At 43.4% G+C, this 27,367-nt stretch overlaps 1 protein-coding gene across 1 annotated transcript in view; it reads right to left on the bottom strand.

Annotated features, from left to right (window-relative positions):
* Positions 1–25,956, bottom strand: part of SYDE2 (synapse defective Rho GTPase homolog 2) — a 50,132-nt gene extending 24,176 nt beyond the window's left edge. The window contains exons 1-2 of the mRNA XM_067538548.1: positions 24,447–25,956; positions 17,920–18,648 (exon numbers count right to left, since the gene is read on the bottom strand). Of these exons, the coding sequence (XP_067394649.1) occupies positions 17,920–18,648; positions 24,447–25,854 (2,137 nt within the window). The 5' untranslated portion in view covers positions 25,855–25,956. The remainder of the gene's footprint in view (positions 1–17,919; positions 18,649–24,446) is intronic.
* Between the last annotated feature and the right edge of the window lie 1,411 nt (positions 25,957–27,367).

Here is a 27,367-nt window from a genome sequence, read left to right as displayed (position 1 = left end):
AATGTCTTTTTCCCCAAGGTAGCACTGCTACTGCAGTACTAACTCCTTTCTCAGCTCTTACAATTCTAACGGAAGAATAGAACAATTAAATAGTACAGAGGAATCCTCTTCAGTACACTCATCTTTCTTCTTATTCTCATTAGAGCCCTCCCTCTTGCCACTGCTGCTCAGCCCTCTGTTCTATTGTCTCCTGCTCCCTCTTAGTGAGTATCAGAAAACTATTCCACTACAGGCAAATGACCTTACCCAATCCTTTCTCCCACCACCTCTTGGAAGTTTCCCTGTCCCCCTCACACTGCAATGGCAAGGAGATGGAATGCGCATACGAACAGCCATACTGGGTCAGACCAATGGCTCATCTAGCCCAGTATCCTGTCTTCTGACAGTGGCCAATGCCAGGTGCTTCAGAGGGAATGAACAGAACAGGCAATCATTGAGTAATTCATCCTCTGTCACCCACTCCCAGCTTCTGGCAAACAGAGGCTAGGGACACTCAGAGCATGGTATTGCATCCTTGCCCAGCCTGGCTAGTAGCCATTGATGGCCCTATTCTCCATGAACTTATCTAGTTCTTTTTTGAACCCTGTCATAGTTTTGGCCTTCACAACATCCCCTGGCAATGAGTTCCACAGGCTGACTGTGCGTTGTGTGAAGGAGTACTTTCTTTTGTTTGTTTTAAACCTGCTGCCTGTTAATTTCATTGGGTGACCCCTATTACTTGTGTTATGTGAAGGAGTAAATCACATTTCCTTATTCACTTTCTTCACACCAGTCAAGATTTTATAGACCTCTCATATCCCCTCAGTCGCCTCTTCTCCCGGCAACTCAGAAGACTGCTGCAATTGCAAATGTGAAACATTTATGTAACATTTAAGATTTAGCTTAATAAAACATAAGTGCTATTGTGTTTGTGTCTGTGATTTAGTTCTTACCCTTCCTAATGTATGGCTGCTGCGATCTGCAGCTTGACATAGGTAATGAGTAGTATGTACTATTTCCTAAATTAATAAAAATCAAGTTATCTAAAATATTACACAAAGTAACACCTGCTAGAGGTTGTAAAATGCTGTATTGAGTTGTAAATTAACATGTTTTAGTGATCAGATTTGCACCATTGTTTAAGGAATATGTGAAGTAGTATCAGTAGGAAACTTGATTTAAATCAGTGATTTTCTCTTGGTGATTTAAATCACCTTGATTTAAATCAATCCACCCTGCCTGAGGGTCACCACTATTTACCTTTCTCCATTATAAAAATGGACCATTTATTCATACCTGTTGTTTCCTATATTTTAGCCAGTTACTGATCCATGACAGGATCTTCCATCTTATCCCATGATTGCTTACTTTGCTTAAGAGCCTTTGTTGAGGGACCTTGTCAAAGGCTGCCAAAGTCTAAGTACACTATATCCACTGGATCACCCACGTTAGAATTCTCTGAGAGGGAGTCAACTGATAGATTGGTGAGGCATGACTTCCCTTTTGCAAAAGTCACTTTGACTCTTCCCCCAACAAATCGTGTTCATCTATGTGTCTGATAATTCTATTCTTTACTATACTGTAGTTTCAATCAATCAATTTGTCTGGCATTGAAATCAGGCTTACTGGCCTTAATTACCAGAATTGCCCCTGAAGCTTTTTTTAAAAAATTGGCATCACATCAGCTATCATCCAGTCATCTGGTACCGAAGCTGATTTAAATGATAGGTTACATACCACAGTTAGTAGTTCTGCAATTTCATGAGTTCCTTCCAAACTCTTGGGTGAATATCATCTGGTCCTGGTGACTTATTACTGTTTAATTTATCAATTTGTTTCCAAACCTCCTCTATTGACACCTCAATCTGGTATAGTTTGTCAGATTTGTAACCTAATGGCACAGGTGTGGGAATCTCCCTCACATCCTCTGCAGTGAAGAATGATGCAAAGAATGCATTTAGTTTCTCTGCAATGGCCTTATCTTCCTTAAGTGGTCCTTTAGCACCTTGATCATCCAATGGCTCCACTGATTGTCTATTGGTCTTTCCGCTTCTAATGTACTTAAAAAAATTTTGTTGTTAGTTTTCGAGTCTTTGGCTAGTTGCTCTTCAAATTCTTTCTTAGCCTGCCAAATTATACATTTACACTTGACTTGCCTGAGATTATGCTCCTTTCTATTTTTCTAAATAGCATTTAGCTTCCAATTTTTAAAGGATGCCTTTTTGCCTCTCATTGCTTCTTTTACTTTGTTGTTTAGCCAAGATGGCTCTTTTTTGATACTCTTACTGTGTTTTTTAATATGGGATATACATTTAATCTAAGCCTCTACTGCAGTGTTTTTAAAAGTTTCCATGCAGCTTGCAGGCATTTCACTTTTGAGACTGTACCTTTTAGTTTCTGTTTTAACTAGCTTCCTCTTTTTTGTGTAGTTCCCTTTTCTGAAGTTAAATGCTACTGTGATGGGCTTCTCTTTTCACCAGTGTCTATCATGAGTAACCCCACTTAAACTAACAGAGTTACATCAAGGTAAAACTGGGGTATACACAGGAAGGGAACTGGGCCCAGTAATTCCAAACTGATCAGTAAGAGCAAGATCATAGTATTTATTGACAGTCTCTTCATTTTGAGTTATCTTTTTCTCCCTTGTGATATTTATGTTCCTCCTTGGTAACAGTTAGTGCCATATTCATTCTGCAGTTTGGACAATATAGCTGTCACCACTGAGAATTTAAGACCACTTCACCAGAGATCACTAGCTATGAGCAACTGTAAGGACTGTACAAAGCGCATCTTCTTCCTATCTCACCACAACAGGAAAAGATCAGAATACTAAAAAAAAAGGTCCCCAAACTTCTGTTTTCTACAACTGAAGATAGATAGATAGATAGATGATAGATAGATAGTCAAAACTTTCCTATCTGGGTAATAAAATGCATGATGATCCATATGAGATTACATGTTACATAGCTTCTGTGCATTCTGAACCTCTTTAATATACTTTTCCAGTTGGCCTATTACTTGGTCATAACCACTGAGAAAATGTCAAGCATAAATTACAATCCTTAGCTAATAGGGGACTGGGAGAATCTACAAATCAACAAGTGTTGCTTACAAAGGATACTCAGTAAGTCACACAGTCACATTTAATAAGATGTCTGCACCTTTGTTAGTACCTTTAGATTTTTAAAATGCTTTTAGCTTTAATTCACAGCATTTCACATAATTAAATCACTGTACATGAATTGATCATCACAATTCCCCTCTGCTAACCTGATTTACTTTTCACCATTAGTTTAGTTAACTTTCTGCACTTTACTCAGCTTGAACAGTGAAATCATATAGGCCATTTTCATTATTTTATTAAAACCTTATTTGTAATTTGTTTTTGCAGATGCTACAAAAATCTAACTTTTGGGGACTAACTTGAGTATCACTTAGATAATTTTTGCAAATACAATTTCATCTTTTTTACAAAAGGTTCCCAAAAATAAAAAAATCCCAGTTCTGAAAAATAGAGTATAAGATCTGTTTTCCAGAGGAAAACATGAATTTTCTTGTTTCCTAAGTTGCTGTATCCCATTGAAGTAGTTTCCTTACAGGGAAAGGACATTTCTAGCATGCCTGCTGTGCTTTTCTGGCAAGCAGCTAGTAAGAAATGTGGCATTTGATAAATCTGGACAAAGCCTTCCCTTGTACTGCAAATCACAGCACAGTCCCACTGGTGGGCTGGCCTGAAGCATTCTATAGTAATCAGTACCATGCTTTAGCCTGCTAACATTAATCTTCCCTTCCTGTCAGAAGTCTCTGGCACAGGCTTAGAAAAGCAAGCCAACATATTAAACTTCCCTCCGTTTCATTAGAATTGAAGAGTCAATCTAACATTCTGACTTTTGTGTGTCCAACTTCTGCTGTATTCAGCACCGAACAGTTAAAATGAAATATGTGGCTGAGTGAAACTTTAACAGTCTACTATTATGCAGGTCAGTATTTCCATGAGCATTAAGCCACATGTTGTTCCAGTAAAGCCAGAAAGTTGCTAAGGCATGCACATTATTTTCAAAACAGCATACTAAACAGCTTTTAGCAATCTGCAAAATGTAACCTTACTATACTTTAAATCTAACAAATTTTTACTCTGCAAGACAGTCCACTCTATACAGCTTTCATATAATATTGCTTAAGGAAATAAACTGCTTCTGGTTACATATAGTCTGACAAACATAGCATGTTGTTATGTAAACACAATCCTAATTTCCTACCACCACTCAATCAGAATATTATGATCGTATCTGTTACACTTGAAAAACATCCAGCCAGAAGGATGGCAGGAAGAAATGATACCTAAGAAGCACCTGTTGTTTCAATGACTACCAAGGAGTCACCATGAAAAAACAAAAACAAAATGCTATGTAATGTACTACCCCTAACACACTGGACTGCAAAAGTTCAAACTTACTGAAAAAACAATCAAGTTAAAATAACTTAATTGACAGTCATTACTTACATTTTCTATATAAATCAGTTTTACACAGTTTTATTTTTTGGCTTTATAAACATGCATATAAGAGCAAGAAAGAGAGGGTTTTTGCAGAATATCTCAATTCAGAGATTTGTAGTTTTATATTAGATTGGTTGTGTGTTTTCCTTGAAGGACACTATTGAACAAAAATTACTTGGAAATGCACATGATTACTTCAATGAGTTATTTATTCAGTCTGATTAACAAAGCAAATTTTTATGTTTGTGCAATAATGTGACTGAACAAAGTTATAAAGCCTTTTTCATAACTGAAAAGAGACAAGTAGCTCACGGGAATTGCAGTACTTCAGAAATTCAGATACTTTTCTTCTCATCTCAGTTTTATATTTAGAATCATTGTCCATCCAGTCCTTTAGGTTAGCCCGAAGGCTAACTGTGCCCCAAGGGAATAAGTTAGCTCAATTTACCTGGAGAAAAGAACTCTTCTTCAGGTTCTGGAAGCTCGAAAGCTTGTCTCTTTCACCAACAGAATCTGGTCCTATAAAAGATATTACCTCACCCACCTTGCCTTTCTATAGAAATCTCTGTCACACTGATTGCCAACAAGTAATATTATTTTAAAAGGCATAATATTTGATTGTCCTGACTTACATGTAAGATTTTCCTCCATTTTCAGAAGTTTTAAAGGTTTAACATTTGCTTTTAAAATTTACCAGACATACCTATAAAAAATTACAAGTTATGGTAAAAGGATAACTGGCCAACACAAATACATACCAACTTGACATCACAGATATTATCATAGAACTGGAAGGGACCTTGTGAGGTCATCTAGTCCAGACCCCTGCACTTATGGCAGGACCAACCATTATCTAGAGACCATCCCTGACAGATGTTTGTCAGTCTCTAATTCTAACAGTCTGTTACAATTTTAAAACAAACATCCAAGCATATATCTCAAATGAAAACCTGAAACTACTACTGAACTAAAACTGCTGTTCAGTATAACCTTTTCCTATCATTTTCCAGGAATACTTATCTTAGTAGGTATGAAAACATCTGTTTAAGATCATATATAGGTTTGTGGTACAAACACTACAGCTAAAACCATTCCATTCTTAAAAAAAAAGAAAAAAGAGACAACTTCATATTTTCCTTTACATCTGGATTTCTCATGCTTTGTCTCAGCCCGCTGATGAACTTTGGAATGTTTATAAACAAACCACACAAAAAAATCCACATGCCCCAGCATTGTTTTTGTAAGATATCCAAGTCAGGGGGGAAAAGAAAAGCCATACAGTATTCTTTTAAGGCAAAAGCCACATAAAAATGTTGGGTCAGATCATCTACTCTTGTAAGCGGCATAGCTGAGCCACTGAAGTCAACAGAACTATACTGATTTACACAAGCTGAAGATTTGGCCCATTAAGTCTTTCTGTGCTCAGGTAGCTCCAAACCTGTTTTGATGTAAAACTTCAAAGTAGAATTATAAACAGTCTTTAATGAAGAATGTGTGCGTCCCCAAATTTGAACACTAGTTAAGAAATAGCAATTTCCACCCACTTTGGCAAAATAAAAAGGAGAAAAAGGGGCAAAATATAAAAAACAAATATTTTTTAAAGGAAGTGCTCATTAAAAATTGGCAAATAATTCAAATGATTTTTCATTTATTCCTTCTTTAAACTGATGGACTAAAAATTATTTTGGGAGGTTTTTTCCCCACCCACGACAAAACAGGGTTACTTACCAGTAACTGCTGTTCTTCGAGATGTGTTGCTCATCTCCATTCAATTGCAGGTGTGTGCACACCTCCATGCACGGCTACCAGGGCCGGCTCCGACACCTCCTGGAGCCCCGCGCACATGCCGCGGTATATGAAGTGCTGCCAGCCCTATGCCCCCTCAGTTCCTTCTTTCTGCCAGTGACGGTTGCTGGAACTACCCTTGCTTGCTTCGCAAGTGCTAATTCCCCTTGTTCTGGACTTTACTGTTTCTGTTAGTATCATTAGATAGTTTAGTTAAGTAGTCGTTAACAGTGGTAGTTAGAGACTTAAGGTAATCCCGGATGTGACTTAGCTGAGACCGGACCCCAGTCACCAGGCTTCAAACCACGTGCCTCCTGCAGAAAGGCTTTCCCACTCAGCGATCCTCACGACAGCTGTCTGAAGTGTTTGGGGAAAGCCCATCGGAAGAAGTGTAAGATCTGCAAGGCTTTCAAACCAAGGACTCAAAAGGACAGAGAAATCCATTTGAAAGCCTTGCTCATGGAGGCAGTGCTTCACCCGGTCTCTGATCCGACCCGCTCCGTCTCAGTACCAAGCATGGGGTCGGTACAGAGTGCACCGCCGGCACCAGCCGTGATCGGCATCGCACCGCTTCCCCAGTGCAAAAGAAGAAGAGGAAGCAGCATGTGGAGAATGGACACTCTCCCATTTTTCTATCAGATCTAACTGAAGGTTCTGGGCTCACTCTCTGCTAATGACCCAAAATGTGGAAGTAGAGAAGTTGTTATAGGATTAAAAATCTCCCCCTGCTGCTTTTATTAAAAACCTTTCCTGAAAAGAGATGCCATGTTCTGACAGCAACTATGCTGTGATTAAACCCCTCCACTCAGCAATCATAGCTACTCACTGCCTCAATAGACTAAGAGCCAATTATTTTAAGTAGTCCACAAATTAAAGAGGTGGTGACTAGAGATTAGCCTCCAGAGGCACATAACGTAAGCAAGCCAATTGAACTACTTGCTCTTCCATTACAATAATGATTTTTGCTGAGCACCAGATAGCTTAAGTAATATTTCACTAGAGGAAAAAAAACAGTGTTTAATAGTGGGGTCGGAGCTGGACCTTGTCTGATCTCAGAAACCCTTCATGCAGAGGTGATTGCCACCAGGAAGGACACCTTCCAGGGGAGAAGCAGCAGAGAGCAGGAAGCTAATGGCTTGAAGGGGGGACTCGTGAGCCTTGAAAGGACTAGATTCAGGTCTCAGGTAGGAATAGGATCTCTGACTTATGGGTAAAGTCTCTCTAGGCCTTTTAAGAATCTGATCGTCATACCATGAGAGAAAACTGATCTACCATGGACCAGAGGATGGAAGGCTGAAATAGTCTCCAGGTGAACCGTAAGTGACGAAAGGGCTAGGCCTTGATGCTTGAGATGAAACGGGTAGTCTAATATAGACTGTACTGAGGTTTGGTGAGGAGAACGTTTCCAGTCCGAGTCCCAACAGGAAAACCTTTCCCATTTGGCCAGGTATGTTGCTCTGGTAGAAGGTTTTCTGCTGCCCATCAGAACCTGCTGAACTTGCACTGAGCAAGCCTGCTCCTCCCGTGTTCAGCCATGCAGCAGCCACATTGTCAGGTACACGGATGCAAGGTCCGGATGCAGCAGACATCTGTGGTCCTGGAACAGAAGGTCCGACCAAAGTAGCAGTTCCAGCGGGGTTGCCATTAAGAGCTCCAGCAGAGTGCTGAACCAGTGCTATTGCAGCCATGCCAAGGCTATCAGAATCACGTTTGCCCTGTCTCGTTTGATCTTCGGCAGGACCCTCTGAACCAACGCTATCTGGGGGAAGGCGTACAACAACATCCCTGCCATGAGAGCAGGAAGGCGTCTGACAGAGAGCCTCTGGCAAGTCCGCAGATGGAGCAGAACTGGTGGCACTTCCTGTTCTGTCTGGACATGAACAGGTCTACTTGGAAAGTCCCCCACCTTTGGAAAATCATGGTGGCAACCTCCAGGTGGAGTGACCACTCATGACAAGACAAAAAGGACCTGCTGAGGAGATCTGCTAGGGCATTCTTGGTCCCCAGAAAATGTGAAGCCATGATATGAATGTCGCCCTGCACACAAAAGTCCCACAAGTGGAGGGTTTCTTGACATGAGGCTCGTGAATGGGCTCTGCCTTGCTTGTTGATATAAAACATTGTGGCAGTGCTGCCTGTTAGAACTTGAACTGTTCTGCCTGTCAGGCAACGAAGGAAAACCTGACAAGCCAAAGGTATCGCCTTGAGTTCTCTGACATTTATATGGAGGAAGCAGTCCGCCCGTGACTAGAGATCGTGTGTGCTGATATAATAGAGATGGGCTCCCCACCCCAAATCCGATGTCAGAGACCAGCATTACCAAGGGGTTGGTCCTTCAAAAAGGTACTCCTGTCAGTACTGCCTGAGGGTCTGTCCACCAAGTGAGGGATGATAGGATGAGCGGTGGGAGTGACCACCCAATCCAAACTGTGTCTGCCGGGGGCATAGACTGACACTAGCCACGAATGCAGTGGTCTGAGACTCAGACACACATGCTGGACAACATAAGTGCAGGCTACCATGTGGCGCAGCAGCTTGCAGCATGTCCTGCCAGTCGTGAGAGGGTGAGTGCGAACATGAGAGATGAGGTCTGAAATGGCTCAGAACCTGGGATCTGGGAGGAATGCCCCAGCCTGGGTGGAGTCCAAGACTGCACTTATAAACCCTATCCACTGGACCAGAGACAGAGTTGATTTCTGCTTGTTCTTGAGCAGGCCCAGACATTAGCAGGTGGCCTGTACCAGACTGATGCTGCACTGACCCTGAGCTTGCAACTTGCCTCTGATGAACCAGTCATCCAGTTAGGAGTAGATCTGCCATGCATTTTGTGAAGACCCTTGGGGCGGATGAAAGGCCAAAAGGTAGTGCTGTGACTTGATAATGGCGCTGGTTCACCACGATCCAGAGGAATCTTCTGTAACCGGGGAAGATGGAGAGGCGGAAGTAAACATCTCTTATGTTGAGGGCAGCATACCAGTCCCGTGAATCCAAGGGATGATGGAGGCTAGGGAGACCATGCGAAACTTCAGCCTCTTGAGATATCTGTTGAGACAGTGTAGATCCAGGATAGGTCTGAGGCCTCCCTTGGCCTTCAGGATAAGAAAGTAAACAGGAGTAAAACCCTTTTGCCCTCATGTCTTGAGGGACTTCCTCCATGGCCTCCCACCCAAAGAAGGTTTTCCACCTCCTGGACGAGAAGTTACTTCTGAGAAGGCTCCCTGAAGAGATGGTGAACGAGGGTGGGAGGGGGGAACTGAAGAGAATTGAAAGGTGTAACCATTCGATTTAGTGTTGAGGACCCAATGGTCCAATAACTTGGGGCTGTGCAGGAAGAAAAGAAGACAGGTGGTTAAGAAATAAATGGGGACGTGAATCTTGAAGGGAGACTGGGATCATGTGCTTGGGCGCACCCTCAAAATGACTGGTGCGACCCACTTGGGTGGCACGCAGGGGGTTGCACTGTGGAGGAGGAGGCTGGTGCAGGGCAGGGACATTTAAAGCATCTGTCTCTCTCTCTTATAGGAACCATATTGTGGCAGTCCTGAGAATCTAGGCTGTTGCAGGAGAGGGCAGAATTGCTTCCGAGAGGCCTGCAAGGTGTACAGCCCTAGAAAGTGTAGAGTGGCCCTTGAATCTTTTGGGCCATGGAGCCTGGCCTCACTCGGCTCCAAAAAAAAAAAAAAAAAAAAAAGGGCATTGTTCTCAAAAGGGAGGTTCTGCATGGACTTCTGCACCTCCTAGGATAACCCTGATGACTGCAGCCAGGAGCATCTGCGCATAGACACTGCTGAAGCCACTGTGTCTAGTGCTGTTTGTATGGAGGTTCTAGCCACAGCCTTGCCTTTCTCTTGGATGGAAGCGAACTTCTGCCCAGCCTTTTGTGGGAGCAAGTCCCTGAATTTAGCCATCAAGTCCAACAAGTTATAGTTAGGTCTCCCCAGCAATGCTTGCTGGTTGCAGATTCTAAGCTGAAGGCTGGCTGTGGAATAAATCTTTCTTCCGTACAGATCCAGCTTCTTTGCGTCCTTTGTTTTGGGGGTCGAGCTCACCTGGCCCCCTGCCTGTTCTTCTCATTCACGTCTGCCACCACCAGGGATAATGGGGGCACGTGCAAGAAAATAGCTTCATACCCCTTGGCTGGCACATAGTATTTCTTTTTGGCCCTTTTAGATATCGGTGGCAGGAAGGACAGGGTCTGCCATGAGGCCCTGACCACCTTAAGCACTCCCTCATGCATTGGCAATGTGACCTGGGTTGGTGCAGCTATTGCCAGAGTATTGAAGAGGCTGCCCGCAGGTTCTGTGAGTTCCCCTGACTCTAACCCCAGGTAGGTGGCGATCCTTTTGAGGAGATCCTGATGGGCCCGAAAGTCATCTAGAGGAATTGGAGGAGTAGGGCCAGCAACCAGAGATGAGGAGGATGACGGGATCGTTGTGGGAAGGGATAGCATTTCCTCCTCTTCCACAGGAGCTGATCCCGGTGCCAGATCTTGCGGTTCGGTGCTGGCGTCAGAACCTGAATCCTGCTCCATCAACGGGCCAGTCAGTACCACGAACCACCTCTCAGAAGCAGCTGCGGATAATTGGTAGGAATAAGGTACTGGCATCATGGGGATCCCCCATGGATTCCAGTATAGCCACTGGACCAACCATTGCCCCTTAGGCCAGTTCCCTGCCACGGGGCCCGTATCCAAGGCCTGTGCACTCGATGACTGGTGCTTATGGGATTGGTGGCTGGGTTATCCTTCTGATTCCAAGAAGGATGGTTGTTCCCTCAGGAAGCATGATGGAGTGGACTGCGCTTCCACCTGATCGCTGCAACGTGGCATTGGGGAATGGAGCCAAAGGGAATGTGATTAGCTTTGGGCTTCCCGGGATCAATACTGCACAGGGGAAGAGCGACAAGATGGCAGCGAATAGTGTGGCATCGGGGAATGGGCAATGAAGATCAACACCGGGGGTCCTGTGACTGGCGTCACGCCGTTTAGTGACCGGTGTCTGAATGATGAAGACTGGTGCTGTGGTGACAGGGACTGGTGACACACAGCCAGAGACTTGCACCTCGGAACCAGGGACCGGGCACATGGGGCTCGAGACTGTTGTTGAGTCCTTCGCCGGGGTGTTGGAGACCAGGGCCGAAGCATTACTGACTGGTACCGGGATTCAGAGGAGCAGCACCAGTTGGCCAACCACTGTGATGGACCCATCATGGGTTTTCCTCTAGAGGCTGGTGCTGTTGTTGTGGGAAGGTCCCAGGAAGTGGGCGGCACTGGTAGGCCATGAGGTCCCTGGCTGCTTGAAAGGCCTCCAACGTCGAAGGTACCACCAAACGGAGGGCCCCCCTTCTGCTTCCAAGGTGGTTCCCTCAGTGGGCTCAAAGCCCTTGATGGGGAAGCTAGCTCCTGCCAGGCTATGATGTGGGCTTGATGAGGGTCCTTTGCCCGAACCCACCTTCTTGTCCTCTTTAGACACGGGGAAACAACCTCTGTCCGTATGTTGTTTCTTCTTCAGTTTCTTCAGTACTGGCAAAAGCAAATGGCATCAAAAGGGGCCTGGTGCCGGCTGTGTGCTCTGCACCAACACTGAAGTACTCAGCACCAAGTCTGAACGGGAGAGTTCTGAGCATGGCCAGTGCCTGAACACCCTGTTTGGGGAGGCTAGCCTACGGCCTTGCCACTTCCACTTAAGGCCATGCCCTTTCCAACCCCTCCCTCACCGGAGCCCCAAAACCACTACCACAGCTGGAGGATCCCCACGCCAGGCAGCCCAAGTCCCAGCCCGCCCGCCCCTGCCCACCTAGTCCTAGCCTGCCAGGTGACCTGAGTAGCTGGCCCCAGCACACCCCTGCCACTGGGCAGCCCGAACCCCCAGAGTGCCAGTCAGGTGTGGCCCCAGCCCCCAGAGTGCCGGCTGGTCCAAACCAATGGCTGGCACGCCCTAGCCCCAGCTCTGGCCTGCTTCAGGGGTGAGGCTGAGCCAGGGTTGGAAGAGCTGCTGCATGCCTGCCTAACTGGGCTGGGGCAATGGGGGAAGAGTGGGACATAGCAGGAAGGGGTGGGGCTTCAAGGCGGAGCATGGGTGGGTCCACCCCTGGCTGTTTGGGAAGGCTAAGCCTTCTCATGTCTATGATACCCACTGCCATGGTTCTGAGGATTTTCAGGTGAGTGTTCCTGTCTTTTTTAGTTTGCGGTCTGAAGCCCTTACAGATCTTGCACTTGTCTCTTCTCTGTGTCTCCCCTAAACACTTCAAACAACTATTGTGGCGGTCATTAAGCAGGAAAGGATTATGGCAAACAGAATACTGCTTAAAGCCCGGGGAATGGGGCATGTCCCATCCTGAGGTGGATGTACCTAGCAGGACCACTAAATTAACTAACTCTTATCTGTATACAAGAAAAAGAATTTATAACAACGATCAATCCCTACTGAAACACTTGGCATTGCAAGAGAGAGGTGTTCCAGTAACCGTCATGGGCGGAAAGAAGGAACTGAGGGGGCGCAAGGCCAGTGGCGCCTCATATTCTGCTATGAGTGCAGAGCTCCAGGGGGCGCCAGATACCACTAAGGCAAAAATCTCCAGTAGCCATGCACATGGGCACGCATACACCTAACATGGAATTGACATGAGCAAGCACTTGAAAAACAGGCATAGATCTCCCTGTAGGCACTCAATCAGCAGTGAGGTGCAGGAGACACAATGTCTAGCTTTCTCTCTTCTTAGCCTTCTCTGCCACGCTGCACTTTGGGTGAAGAGGAGGCCTGGACTATGGGGAGAAAGGGAATCCCCTCTGCCAACAAAGGCAGATTGTGATAGCCTGGAGACATAAACGCCTTTTTTTAATTGCTTTGCAGAAGGAGGAGCTGGTCTGCCTGCCTGTAACTGATGCAGCAGACAAAAATGTGGCAGTTTCTCAAAGGTGGAGGGACAGGTGTGGCTCCAACAACAGACAGGTTTGGTCTGCCTCCAAAACTGCATAGACATAGACCCAATGTCATGGACTTGTGACCCTCATTACAAATAAACAATTTACAGATAGCTATTCTAAATTTATTTTAGACCAAGACCCAACACCAATTGTACTAGTACATTAAAAAACACCACCGAAAATTGTATACAAGTCTTCCAAAGTAACATTTCACAAATCTGTGATGCAAACCATAAAGAGGCATCATTTTTCAGCATTTGCAGGTTATGTCAGCACTGAGTGAGCTGTATGGTTATGTTTCATTTGTATGCAGTTCTTTCATTTCAATTTTGTATATACTAATGTTTAGAAAAAATACGATATACCAGCTGAAAATTACATCTACTTCTCCTTAAATGCATGCCAAAAAAAAAAAAGAAAGAGCAGCATACTTTCTATTTCCATCCACTAAAACTTCTCTCCTACAGTTTCCAAAGCATCAGCTAAGATTTCCATCTATATTTTCTCATTTGGAATCTAGTTTATTTTTAAATGGATTATTTTATTTATTTGTCATAAAGAATTTAAATTTTAATTTCATTTAATATAAAATTTAAATTTTATAACAATTTTATATTTGCAATTTTGCTTGGGGAATACACTAAATATTTGGATCTAGTTATATCTAATTCTATTTCTCAGTAAGGGCTGGTCTACATTTGAGAGTTTTGTCGATAAAAGTCAACTTTTTTTGACAAAACAGTGGAGGTGTACAGACTACAATGTTCCTCCCACCAAAGTAACTCCCCTGCTATGCCAGCATAATAAAGCCACCTCAATGAGAGGTGTACTGCTTATGTCAGCTTAGTTAGGGCTATGTAGTGTCAATGTAGACTCTGCATCCCTCACGTTCCCCATCATTCTCTGCTGGAGTGGTGAAATTGACAAGAAAGTCCCCCTGAGAGCTGAGCAGCTGGTCTCCACTCCCAGCTGGAAGCAGGGTGAGAAGCCCAGGTGCTTTGCCACCCCAAGCTGCCCAGCTCAGAGGGAAAAAGTGGGGGGGGGGAGGAAGAGAAGGCGAGACTCTAGGGTAGCTGGACCCCATTCCCCCAGGGTGAGAAGACCCAGGTGGCATCTCCCTGGGAACGGAAAGAGGGGGAAGCACCAGGCAGCTTCCCCCGAGGCTCCCAGCGAGGAATGGGGAGGGAGGGCCAACCCACGGAGCCAAGCTCAGAAACTGGGCTCTCAGCTCCCCCACACTGACCCTCTTAGGTCAGTGGAAGCGCTCCTGGCGAGGACACATTCCACCAACCCAAGGAGGGCAGTGTGGACATGAGCCACTGCAGTAAAGTCAACTTATTTTTCTAGGGTAGACAAGGCCTAACTTTTAAAATACTAAGCATGGCCAGGACTATGCATCAAGGAAATTAACTTGCAAATTCTTATTCACATGAGTAGTACATAAATTGGTAATTCTAGCAATTCTGGGACTACTTGTGGGAGCAAGGACTAAAAGCAACCAAGAATCTGCAGGATTAGGCCCCCAAGACACTAGTATAGTAATTAAAGAAAAAACCCATTCAGTATGCTGTTTGAAAGGGCTGCTAAGTAGTAATTAAATCCCAGTGTTTGTGTTTTACTAAAAAATAGTTGTCAATACCTACTACTAACAGCAGTGTTATCAAGAAATTAAAAACAAAACAAAATAATCAGAACAACTAGTACAGATTTAAACATTCCACTCTACAGTCTGAAACTCAAAGATGGGAGCACTGTGTTAGCAAGAAAATCAGTATATAAAATACTAACCTAGTTTCATTGTTATAGCTGAGTGAAATGCAAATAACCCAAAATAAATTATAAAAACCACATTTTTAAATTTCTTTCAATTAAAAAAACCGTAATTGTAGTAATAACTTTATTTACAGAGCATCCCACTGCAGAAACACTGGAAACTGAAAAAACAGTCATAAAAACAATTCTCTCACTAATAAAAAAACATCCTAACCATAAAAAAAAACAAACCAAAATTTAAAACCTATAATGTTATTAGGAACATTAGGAGATAAAAACATTATTTTTGTTTTAAAAAGTACTATTTTAACCTAGAGTACACCCTTTGCTCTGACCTCTTCCTTACTGGTAAAAGCAGACTTGCTAAACAATAATGAGCCATTTGACAAGAGTTACTGCTTAATGTACTTGAGTCTACGAAAATATAGACATTTCATAGCAATTGCTTGTGTAATTCAGACTCTGCCCTAATACAAATAAAGTTAAATTGGCCGTGCTGCCCTTCATGTGGTAATTTTGTCTGGATGAGCTGTCATTTTAAATTTGACTGAAAATAACTGTAGACACCTTAACTGGATTAAAAGAAGCACTAACTACTCTTCCACAATAAAGCCAATTACTTAACAGCAGGGACCCACTTCATCATCAATTAATCCAGTCAACGTGATCACTATTCAATGCACACAAAAAGAAAGCTGCTTTAAAATAGCTTAATTAACACAATACAGAGTAAACTGCACAGAAGAAATTCATAATCTATTTTACCAGACTTCATTATAGACATACATTCAAGGCACAATATAATCTGAAGGGATACAACTTTGTTTCTCCAACATGAAAAACTGTAGTCAGTTTTGCCTAATACATAAAGGGGTTTAGTCCTTCAAAAGGAGTAAGTGACCCCTATTAATGTTCCTGAGAGTCACAAATGTATTGAGAGATTAATCTCCTAAGCAGGGGTCAAACAGTTTGTAGACACTTGGCTTTCCTACAGTGATCTGTTTATTCTTTTGCATTTTGAAAACAAATGCAATAGAACCAGTTATTTAATACAAACTACAAAGCAAAACAGTTCTTAAAGGAAAACATTTTAAAACCCTAGACCTCACTTACAGCGCGCACACGCACACACTACTGCATTTCCAAAGAAAAGCACAAAATGTGGGTTCCTAGATGTGACAGCACATCATAGCACAAATGGCTTGTTGTACAGGATAAAATGTATAAGTGACCTCAGGGGCAACAGGATGGGTTTCAGAGCCCAAGCTCCAGCAGGAATGTCTACGGTGCTATTTTTAGCACTGTAGCACAAGCCCCAGTCTATAAAGCAGGGCTCTGAGACTTGCAGACATGGGCTTTTATATTTTTTGGCACAGTGTAGACATACCCTAGGTGACGGTCTCCTAAGTCCCATTTTCAACAGTGACTTGGGCAAAATAACTTAGCACTTAAGACTTTGCAGATAAAAAGTGTTTATCAAAAACCAGTAATTAATCTTCATAACATGGATATTAATATACCCATTTTCTACAGGAAAACTGAGGATAACAAACTAAGTGATTTGTCCAAGGGGAAAAAGTTAATCAGAACCAGAGCTAGAATTAAAACTCAGGAGTATCTCGTCTCCCATTCCTGTATTCAGACCACATCTCTCTTACTCAATATATTACAAGTCAAGATCAGCAAGTTGCTTGACCTTGTCAATGAGAAATTATTCATTTTAGGGGCTGACTCCAACCTTTAATCTAATATTGAATTCACATATTAGTTGAAACAATTAAAACTGGAGTATAACACACTTAAGGTATGTCTACATTGCAATAAAAGATATGCAGCTGACTTAAGTCAGCTAGACTTGAGCTCATAGGGCTCAGCCTGCGGGAGTCAGGACTACAAAACTGCAGCGTACATGTTCAGGTTCAGGCTGGAGCCTGGACTCTGGGATCCCACAAGGTGGGGAGGGTCCTGGAGCCCAGGCTTCAGCCCAAGCCCAAACATCTCCACTGCAATTTTATAGCCTCGCAGCCTGAGCGTACTGACTTGGGACAGCCATGGGTCTTTTGTCACAGTGTAGACATACCCACTGACGAACACGATAAACAGGTACAAGCCAGCACAACTTCCTTAAAAGAAAACCATACCTCTCCCATCTATTAGAGGTCTTTGAGGGAGTTGACAAGACAGCAGATAAAGGAGACATGGTGGATATCATTTATATAGACTTTCAGAAAACCTTTGATAAAAATTCCATACAAGAGACTTCGGAGGAAATTCAGTAGTTACAGAGCAACAGTTAAAATTCAACCTAGGATTAGAATCGGCTAAGACATAGAAAACGAAATATGTTGTGTTTGTGCATCATTAACAGACTTGTTAACTGAGCTCACTTTGAAACTTATTGTTGGCAAGGTGTGAACCCAGTTTACATTTCAGATTCCAGCTCCATTCAGTGGGCTGGCAACAAGGAGGAAAAAAAAAGGACATCTTTTTATATCTGAGATGAGCAAGTTTGATCCACCAGTCATCAATACATACAAAATATGGAACCCCATTCTTACATCACTCTTACAATCACTTTTCAGAGCAGAGATGTTTTAAAGTCTCAAAAAAATTCATACTTTAGATAATTGCCACAATTTTCAAACTTGAGTGTCTAAAGTCACGCACCTAAACTCATATTTAGACATATAAATAAGTGGCCTGATTTTGCAAGGGGCTGAGTACTCACATTTCCTATTCAAATGAATGATCTGTGGGTGTTCACCTATGAAAATTAGGCCACTTATTTAGGTGCCTAACTTTATGTATCCAACTTTGAAAGTTATGCCCTACATATTTTATAATCAACTTTTCATCAATTTTATAGAAATGTTCATAATGAAGAGAAAAAAACAAAATGCTGTTTAACTTTGCTGTAAAGACAGGAGCGTAACACTTATATAGTCCATATCGTTCTTACCTGCTGAACAACATTTAACTGCAGAGTTCTGCTCTATTGCTGTCCCGTTCTGAGTCTTGCATGCAAACCTCTGCTTGTGCAGCTGCACATACTCCATGGAATGTATGGAATCTGCTTGATTAATTTCACTGGACTGAGCCATCTGATTGTCTCCTGCAGATTCTGAGCAGCACGGAAGGCCTTTATTGTGCCCTGCTACTTTAATCAAGTCACTCCCAGGCAACATCTTGAAACTGGTGGTATGGGAGTCCACATTAACAGAGTTTTTCCCAGTAAAACAATGGACTGTGGGGAAGTCAGGCTCATCATCTTCAGGGATAGGATTGTACCATATTTCTCCTTCATCATCTGCATCATTATCCTCACTGAAGTCTAAAGTACAGTTTCTCAAAATTGAAGGGCTTGTAGAATGATGAACAGCATTTATAGAACTATAGGTTCTTACAGGACACTCCTGTCCTACAGGTGATTTAGGAGGAACCTGTGGCAGTTTAGGTTCAGGTAACAGACTGGGAGATTTGGGTACATGGATAGTATTTCCTTGCATTGTCTTACAGATATTTTCTTCTTCCAGATTAGGGGCCTTTAGAGTACTCTGATGTAGCCAGTTACGTTTCTTAGAAACTGTGATGCTGTCAGGCTGTGGCCTGTCCTCCAGGACTTCACTGGCCACAAGAATTTTAAGTTCTCTCTCACTTGTGGAGGATATGTAAATATTTTCAATTAAATCTGTTATTAAAAAAGGAGAAAAAGAAGCTTAGAACACTTTTTCCAGTTTTGATAAAGCACAGACGCATGCTGTCTGTCCCATCCACATTAGACCTGGTCCCACAGGACAAAAGACATGCTGTGCTATTGTGAACTTAATTTCAGTCCACCAAAAGAACGCATGTGTGCATGTAGTAAAGAAAAAAAATCTTTTGACATAGCAATGAAAGTGATAGTACTAACGTGCTTGTACTTGTTCTACATTCCAAGAAAATACACATAACAAAACAGAATGTGGGGAAGCAGTCAATCTGACATTCCTATCAATAATGAGCATTTAGCAGATGTGCAATATTAAAGCTAATATATCTCATGACATATCTGATATTCTTGACTATGGTATAGAGCCTGCAAGATGATGAAGGTTCTCAACTCGCAAAGAAAGACAACAACATCACAGGATCAGGCCCTAAGTGAAATGTAATTTCAAGCTGCCAAAAAACTGTCTAGCATCCAAGTCTATAGAAAGCACCTGAGACAACAAGGCTCCGTCTCCCAAACAGAGTTTAATGTTAACAACACATGTATAGAAACATTTGAGGTATTATTTCCATTTGACATTTACATCTCCTTTAAAATCTTGCCCACATTGTTGTCACTTGTAAAATACTGAAGGACTAACACTGAAATTGAAATGTAAACTGATCAAGTTAAGTTGTAAAGTTGCTCTGTGCATTTCAATGTCTTAACACACTACTTCATAAATGAAAGTGCTTTGATAGTACAATTAGTACCCCAGATCAACTTTACAGGCAACCTATAGTCATAAAGGTACTGCCCTAAATAAGTGCATCAAGTACAATTCTGCTCTATTTATTAGAAATTCCATTAAACAACCAATTTTATCAGTACTTCGATGGCTGCTGTAGATTACAAAACATAATATAAAGAAAGGAATAAAAGAGACAACAGTCAGTTAAGACTGGTTTCACTGTTTCCTAGATACATTTTAACACAAATTACTTTTAAAACTTTAGTCAAAAAGCAGTGTTCTAAAAATGTTAACATGGCACAGTATTCCTATTATCAAAGTACAATAAAATGAAAAAAGCTGATCATATTATTTACATTCATGGCATTTAAATTTTACTTGTGCCTTTATTAATGTACAATCTGAAGGTTTAGCGCTTTCCACTGAATTAAATAGATATAGATCGCAGTTCTTCTGCTGAATAGCACCAGACATACAAATTACATAATACTACAAAGTCGATTGCTCATTGCATTTATTTTAACCTAGTTGTCAGCACATAATATTAATGTAAAATTCAGATATCAACCTTTTAATAAGTAAATGTGAAGTACCTTATACCTAAGATCAAGATGAACACACACATTTGCAAAACAAGTCTACTTTATTTCTACTGTAACTATGCATCAAGTCTGTACAGTATAATTAACAGATTCCTTCTAATTAAAGTCATTTTATTTTCCCATGAATACCTGGAAAAGAATGCATGCAGACAGCATTTAATGCTTTTTGAACAACCAATACTTAAAATACTTTTGCTAACTACTTTAACAATTATGTTTTCTGAAGAAGTATTGTTTTGCAATAAATCTAGAGGATTTATAAGGGTTGAACATTTAACTAGGCGTACTCCTAAAACAAAACTTCAACAAAATAGTGTGTAAGTAGCCAAAAAAACCCTTGAATTACATTTTCCTGTACTCTTGTTCAGTGTGCATTGGACATGTAGCTTAAAAACTGTGGAAAAACATATTGTAGAAATTACTAACATATAAATGGTTTACAGCTTATGACAAACAAACACACTGTTCAAGGACAACCCAAGGATCACATCAATTTTTCCATTTGAACTCAATACTAGTGTTAACTGTGAACAACAATTCAGCCATCCTAACACTGAGTATATTGGGTTTGTCTACACTAGGGTTTGTTTCGTCCAGATGCTGCTGTATTGGTGTAAACCCCAATATAGATGCTCTGCATCGGTGCAGATACAGTAGCATAGCTACACCCATACTAAAAGGCCCACTGTAGACAAGCGCTATTGTAATGCTTATTGATTTTGCCTATTTAGTAAGAAAATCTTAATAATGGTTCTGATGCGGAGACATATTTCTGTCTACAATATAATAAAAAGGCAATTATTTCAACTTGCTTTTTAATTAACTATTTTCTTTACTCCTTTATTTTCCTTATTATTCTTGCTCCAAATAATTAACTAAATTTGCCATTTTGAACATTTATATTTAATATTATGTATCATTTTCAATTAGACATTACACTGTCAGAAATATGTATTTAAACCAGTACAGTATATGCTAGGAATGCCTGCTTTCTACATCTGATTGCTGCATTAAAATCTTCAATTTTCCAGTAACAGCACAAGGAATTGTTCCTATCTAACCACTTAAATAAATGGAGCACTCAAGCATTCTATTTCTACAACAAAAATATCTTTGTTACTGCCAGCATTGCATAGAAATGTGTATCCTTAAGCATTAGTTAAGAAAGCTTCAAATCCTCAGAACTGCAGACTCTTAAAAACTATACACATGCCAGATATACAAACCATCATATGTCTGAAATCTGGGCCTGAGCTACCTTTTACTTCTAGAACAGCAAAAGCACAAAGTACATTTTACAACATATACCAGGATAGTGTTCAATATTCCAATTCCAACTTTCCTTGTAAAGGCTTACTAAGGAATATAAATGATAAAATATATTCAGGATTCTTGAATAACTTTCCATGACATGATTCACTGTTGTGTATCACAAACTGAATGTCAGAAATACTATTCTCACTCTTATGATATGCAGACAGTAATAAGCAAGCTTGATATTGCCCAAATTCATTGTTAGTCTTACAATTTTTTGTAAAAAAAATCTTAGCTTAAATTCAGAATCAGCTAAATGGAATACTTGTATTTAAATGTCAAGTCCATCACTTACAATCAAGTGACAGACAGCTGTATTTGTAAGCTCTGCACTTCTCCTTTATATGGTCTTAGACCCTGATCCTGCAATCCTTTACACACATGCTTAACTTCAGTAACACAAACAGTCAATGGCACTTAAGTCAATGGCACTATTTGGTGTAGTAAAGTTAAGCACTTGCATAAAAGATTGCAGGATCAAGAGCCTTGATTTCAAAAGGAATTTTTACTTTAAATTCACACACATCCCACACAAAAGAACAGGAAGGAGCACAGAGAAAGGAGACACAAACCTTTCAGTATACCACATGCATATCTGCACTCATGCATGTATTGATTTATCTGGATTGCTCAATGTATTTTTGAAAATAATTAAAGCAATTCATTTTATAAACACCTGTAATGCATAAATATTTTAAAACTTTACAAAAGTATCAAATTTCTGAATGTCAGCTCTGAAGTTTGCTAACTCAACCACTTTTGCAGTTAAGATTCAATATGTTTAAATTATTATAACAAAAAAACAACCAGAAATAGAAGTCAGTATATTATTAGCCATTACTGTAAAAGCTTCACATAGATCCTACTGAGAAGTGTACATTTTTTAAACTCCCAATGTGTAAATATTGCCTGGTCTGGACAATAAGTATGCACCATTTGACAGAAATACATCTCTAAGAGTACAATTAGTTCAGCAAGCCCCACTGACATATTTTGAAGATTTTCCAATCCTATTAACTTTAGCAGTGATTAGGCATTAAATAAGTAGAAGGATTTTAGAAATATGCAGGTCATGCATATTCCTTACCCTTTGTTCCAAGGCAGTCTTATTTATAACATACTCTAGATAAAATTATTTTTAATTATTTATATTATCATAGCATATGGGAGTCCCAGACATAGACCAGGACCCCAGTGTGCCAGGTGCTGTACAAACAGAACAAAAAGATCATTCTTTCCCCAAAGAGCTTCAGTCCAATGTTTGTTTTATATCATTTTCTTCAAAGCAACTGTTCAATTTACCTTGCAACATACTGAGCCCTAGCTAAATACTTCTTTATAATAAAGATTAGGACCCAATTCCATAAACATGCACTTGCAGATCAGAGCCTCAGTGTTTTAACTTGATTGAGACCAAGGTTGACATTTTCCCTATCAACTCTACCTTTTTAAGCCATACTTTTTGGATGTTAGGATGGGTAGACAACCAACCTTTCAAATAATTGGGAAGAGAGTTTTTGCAGTTCCTCCACATCTCCATCAAATTAGGTCATTCATATTTTTGCTGTTTACAACAATGACTTTTGAATTAAGAGTTTCACAAAGTCCTCTCCTAAAACTCTTAAATGACCGGACTTTAGACTCCACTACATTTCTGTTCAAACCAAACTAACAATTAAATTGCAAATATTCAAGTAAATTAGGAAAATAAATTAACAAATTATGAAGCAAGCAGAAGTACAAAGAAAAAGCCTGGGAGTTATAAAACATTTAAATAAAATATTGAAGAAAGTAGGGGCTCCAATTCTGCAACTTCTTATTTACATGAGCAGCATATACTCCAAGGGTTACTCATTCCACGAAGAGATTGCAGGGGGGTCAAGCCCTAAGTCTGGATATACCAAAGCACACTGTGTTTATTTACATTTAAATTATAAAGCAAACAAGATGGGTTAAAACAGCAGATTTGTTAAGAACCTACACAAAGCTAATTTTGTTCAACTGGAAGGCTGGTAGCTGTATTTAAAGCCCTTTTCAGTTTTAAGAGATGGGTTTTATTGGCCAGAATAATGAACAGATTAGATATACAAAAATAAACTTTATAATTAAAATAATAAATCACTTCCAAATGTGAATGTTGCTTAAAATACGCAATACTGTAATAAAAGGGACAATCCCAAATGATTGGTATTATATTTGTTCAATTAACTTCCTACTTAAGTTTACTGCAAGTAAACATACGGGGTTTGGGGTTTTTTTAATTAAAAAAGGACTGCTTTACGATTTCAACATATTACAGTGGTTAATCTTTATGCAAGTAATTTTATTCTGGTCTACAGTAACACAAGTGTTACAAAATTCTAACAAATATAGATCATCTGGGTATATTTTTAAGAGCTACTAATAAATAACATCGGTTCTTATATTTTTGTGGAAGTACCAATTTGTGGATTCACCTCAATTTTCCCCCTGCTTTCCATTAAAATTAAAGCCAATTTCCATGAGTGAAAACATATTATTTCACCATGAAAAAGCCATTTCATTGGAGAAATGGAAAATGTTTCCCTTAGAGCAAGTCATAACTTCACCAATGGCAATGTTTTGCCATGTTCACAACTCCAGTGCTGTCAGGGACAGAAATAGCAAGAGCAATCTACCTCCATCAAATCAAGAAAATGCCCAAAGTGAGTATTCAGAGGGAAATCTAGCTCCATTGTTAACGTCTAAATTTGCAGACAGAATTGGACTTTTTAAGGATATTGCTTTTATAGGAGCATGAACCACGTGTAACAATAAACATATGAAATCGCTGCTGCCAACCCCCAGAACCAAGAACACTAGGTGCCTTATACTAAATTACACACACACTTCCCTGCTCTTGCTATACCACAATCAGGGCATTACACTGGCATTTGATCTTTGCTCTCCACGAAATGGTTGAACATGCCTCCAAACTGCGGCCTACCCTCCACCACTCAGTTATCCCTGAGTAAGCCAGACCAAAGGCGGGTTATTTTGGCCCCAGCGGGTCTTCCAGAGCACAAGATGCTTGGCTGAGCGTGACAGAGGATGAAGCCAGGCCCAAGAGGCGGGAGGAGAGGGGGAGTTGGTCGCCACCCCAGCGAACATACCTGTCAGGAGAACACTCTGCTCCGAGGGAGCTGCCAGGGCCTTGCTTCCGTGCCCCCTCCAAACCGATGGAGTTGCTGGCCTCTCTTCTCCGAGGCCGGGCTGAGCAGGCAGCGCCGCACCGGTCCCAATGGCTCTGAGGGGGGAGGAGGCGCCTGCCTCGACGCGCCCCTTCATTCCCAGGGGCAGCAGGCGCCCTTTACACATCCACTTCGGCAGCTTCCCGACGCTGACCGCGGCCGACCTGAAGGGGCCCTGGCTGGCACATGGGCGGCTGCCGGGACACGGTGCCGGGACCCAGGCTTCGGCCGCTGCCTCTCGCGGCTCGGAACCCGAGGCACTGAGCAGCCGCCGCTCGCCACTGGGCCGCTGGGACTGAGGCGGGCTCGGGATCTCCCCGCAGCTGACCGAGCGCCCCGCGGCTGCAGGAGCATCGCTTCTCCCGCCAAGCCGCGGCCCGTCCCAGGCGGGGCCAGGCTGCTCGCCCGGCAGCAGGTGCCCCCGGGCGAGCTCCAGCGGGTGGCAACGGATCGCGCTGTCGCTCAGACACCGCCGCAGAGGCGGTGGCTTCGCGGGGCGGCCGGAGGGTAGCAGCAGGGGGAGGCTCCCGAGGCTCTCACCCCAGCGCCCGGGAGGAGCCAGCTGGCCGGGGGGCGCCGCTGAGCCCTGGCTGAGAAGTGGCGGCCAGGCGGTGGCGGACACCTGCTGCTGCGGGCTGCCTTCCCCGGAGGAGGACCAGGAGGCGGCGGGCAGGAGAAGTCCCCCAGCACAGGCGGGGTTGGCCGGGGGCAGGTCGTTCATGGCATGGAGCAGCAGGTAATAGGCCTCCTGCAGCTGGTGCTGCAGCCTGCCCGTGCTCTCCCGGGCCCCGGCCACGCGGCCCTCCCCGCGGCCCCGGGGCCGGGCACAGGCGGGCGGCAGCCCCTGCGCCTCCTCCCGCGCCGCGGCCGAGCAGCCGCCCCAGGGCAGAGTGTCATTATCGTAGTAATCGCCCTCCTCGCCGTCAGGAGCACGCCGCGCGGGGGCGGACGCGGGCTGCGGGGCTGGGTCCCCCGGAGAGCAGCCGGGGGTGGCCGAGGCTCCAGGTGTCCCTTCCCCAGTGCCGCCCGCCGCCTCTGCCGGGCAGGAGCCCGGATCTGCGGGGCCACGCGCTGCCTTTCCCCGCCGGGGCCAGCTAGGCTCCCGCTGTCCGGACTCCTCCTGGCTCCCACCCGCCAGGGGCGCCGCGATCCCCACGCCGCCCTCCCGGCTCCTAGGCTGAGCCCACGGCGCCCCCCCGGCCTGTGGCCGCTGCTGGGCTTTACCTTGAGGCGCGCCAGTCCCCCCGCGGGGATGCGCGCCTGCCGCCGCCCCGCGCTGGGACCTCCTGCCCCGCAGCTTGGAGAGGGTCCTGCGCAGAGGCTCAGCCATGCCTGCCTCCGCCCTGCCCCCCACCTGCCTCAGTAGCGGCTGCCCCCCAGCAGCAGGGTGCTGGGCGCCCCCCTGCGCGGCGCTGGCGGCTGGAGGCGGCGGCCCATGGTCGGGCGGGCTCGGTGTGCGCCGCGCTCCCTCGCCGCAGCCCGACTCCTGCCGCCGCTCACATACTTGGCATAGCTGAGCGGGGTGAGAGGGCGCCCTGCAATGCGCATGCCTTGCTGCCCGCTGCGGAGCGCGCGTCCGGCTCTGCCCGCCGGGGCTCCTGGCTAAGGTGGTCGAGGCCGGCTCGGAGGCGAAGGTGGACCCCACCCCTCGGCCCGACTCAGGGCACTACCTGCGGTCCCCACACGCGCTCGGGGCGGGGGCGACCCCAGTCCCTCCCTCCAGCTCTTGTTAGGGTCACATCCCCTTCTGCTCTCCCCGCCCCAGCCCGCTACATCCAGCTGTGCTAACACCTGGGCCAGAGGCTTTGAGCACAGAGGGGCCAAACCGGGGATGGAGAGTGAACGCGCTCTCCCCCAGCTGCACCGAGCCAGTGCTTGGAGTGAAATATGCTCCACCCCACCCCACCCCCGCTCCCCGACTTGCAAGGGGGCAGGAATACCAGTTATTCCTCTCCCATTTCACACCGCCTTGTAAAACAAAAACAAAGCGGCTGAAGCACGAGGAGGGTGCAGAGATTCCTGACGTTGAACTTGCCAGGAGCGTTTTGCCTTTATTTGTGTAAGAAAACGAAGGGAAAAGGCAAACAAGTGCATCAGCTGGCTTTGAACAGCAGCAGCAGCCCTGCGCCGGGACTGCACTCAAAGCCCTATTCGCTGAATGTTTTGAACTAATTTAACAAGTCGAGCTTAAACTCCTTCAATGATCTCCTTGAAATGAAACCTGCCTCGCCTTGTGTGCCAGCTCGCTAAGGGTGAGCTGGAAAAGAGGAGTTTTTCTTTTAGTCAGTTTGATTACAAATCTATTTATCTCGCAGGTACTCATGTTTCACTTGCATGGTGTCTCTTATGTCAAACTTATTAGGCAATGGAACATGTAAAGACCCGAATTTCTAATGTTCTCTCTCAACCTCCCCTCACCCCACATACACCTACTTTCCAGGCCTCCTTCATACATCCTAAAATAACAGAGGCATCCATAGACCACAGTTCCCATTGTTCCTCACTTTGCACATCACCTTTAAGCTACCAGATAAAGCCCCAGCTATGTTACAGATTTTATAAGGTGGGAGGATTGTTTTATAACATGTCCAGTCACGTGGAAAGGAGCCAATTTACAGAACCTCATTAAAGATTTGCATCAGAGTTGAACATGTTTACACCAGGATTGAATTTGACCCCAACTATTATAGTCTCCAAGACAAATGCCACGTTGGTATAGTACACATGACATTTTGAAATACCAAAAAGTGTGCTTAGTTTTAGGTTTATTGGGTGGGAAATTTTTACTTTATAAACTTGTTACCCATACACTATGTGAATACTGGCTTCAGTAGCAATCCTGC

This window comes from Emydura macquarii, unplaced genomic scaffold (assembly GCF_026122565.2).
Source record: "Emydura macquarii macquarii isolate MOO-44397 ecotype Brisbane River unplaced genomic scaffold, CSIRO-AGI_Emac_v2 contig_480, whole genome shotgun sequence".
NCBI lineage: Eukaryota > Metazoa > Chordata > Testudines > Chelidae > Emydura > Emydura macquarii.
Note: the sequence above shows the minus strand (reverse complement) of the source record. Positions and strands in the feature narration are given on the sequence as shown.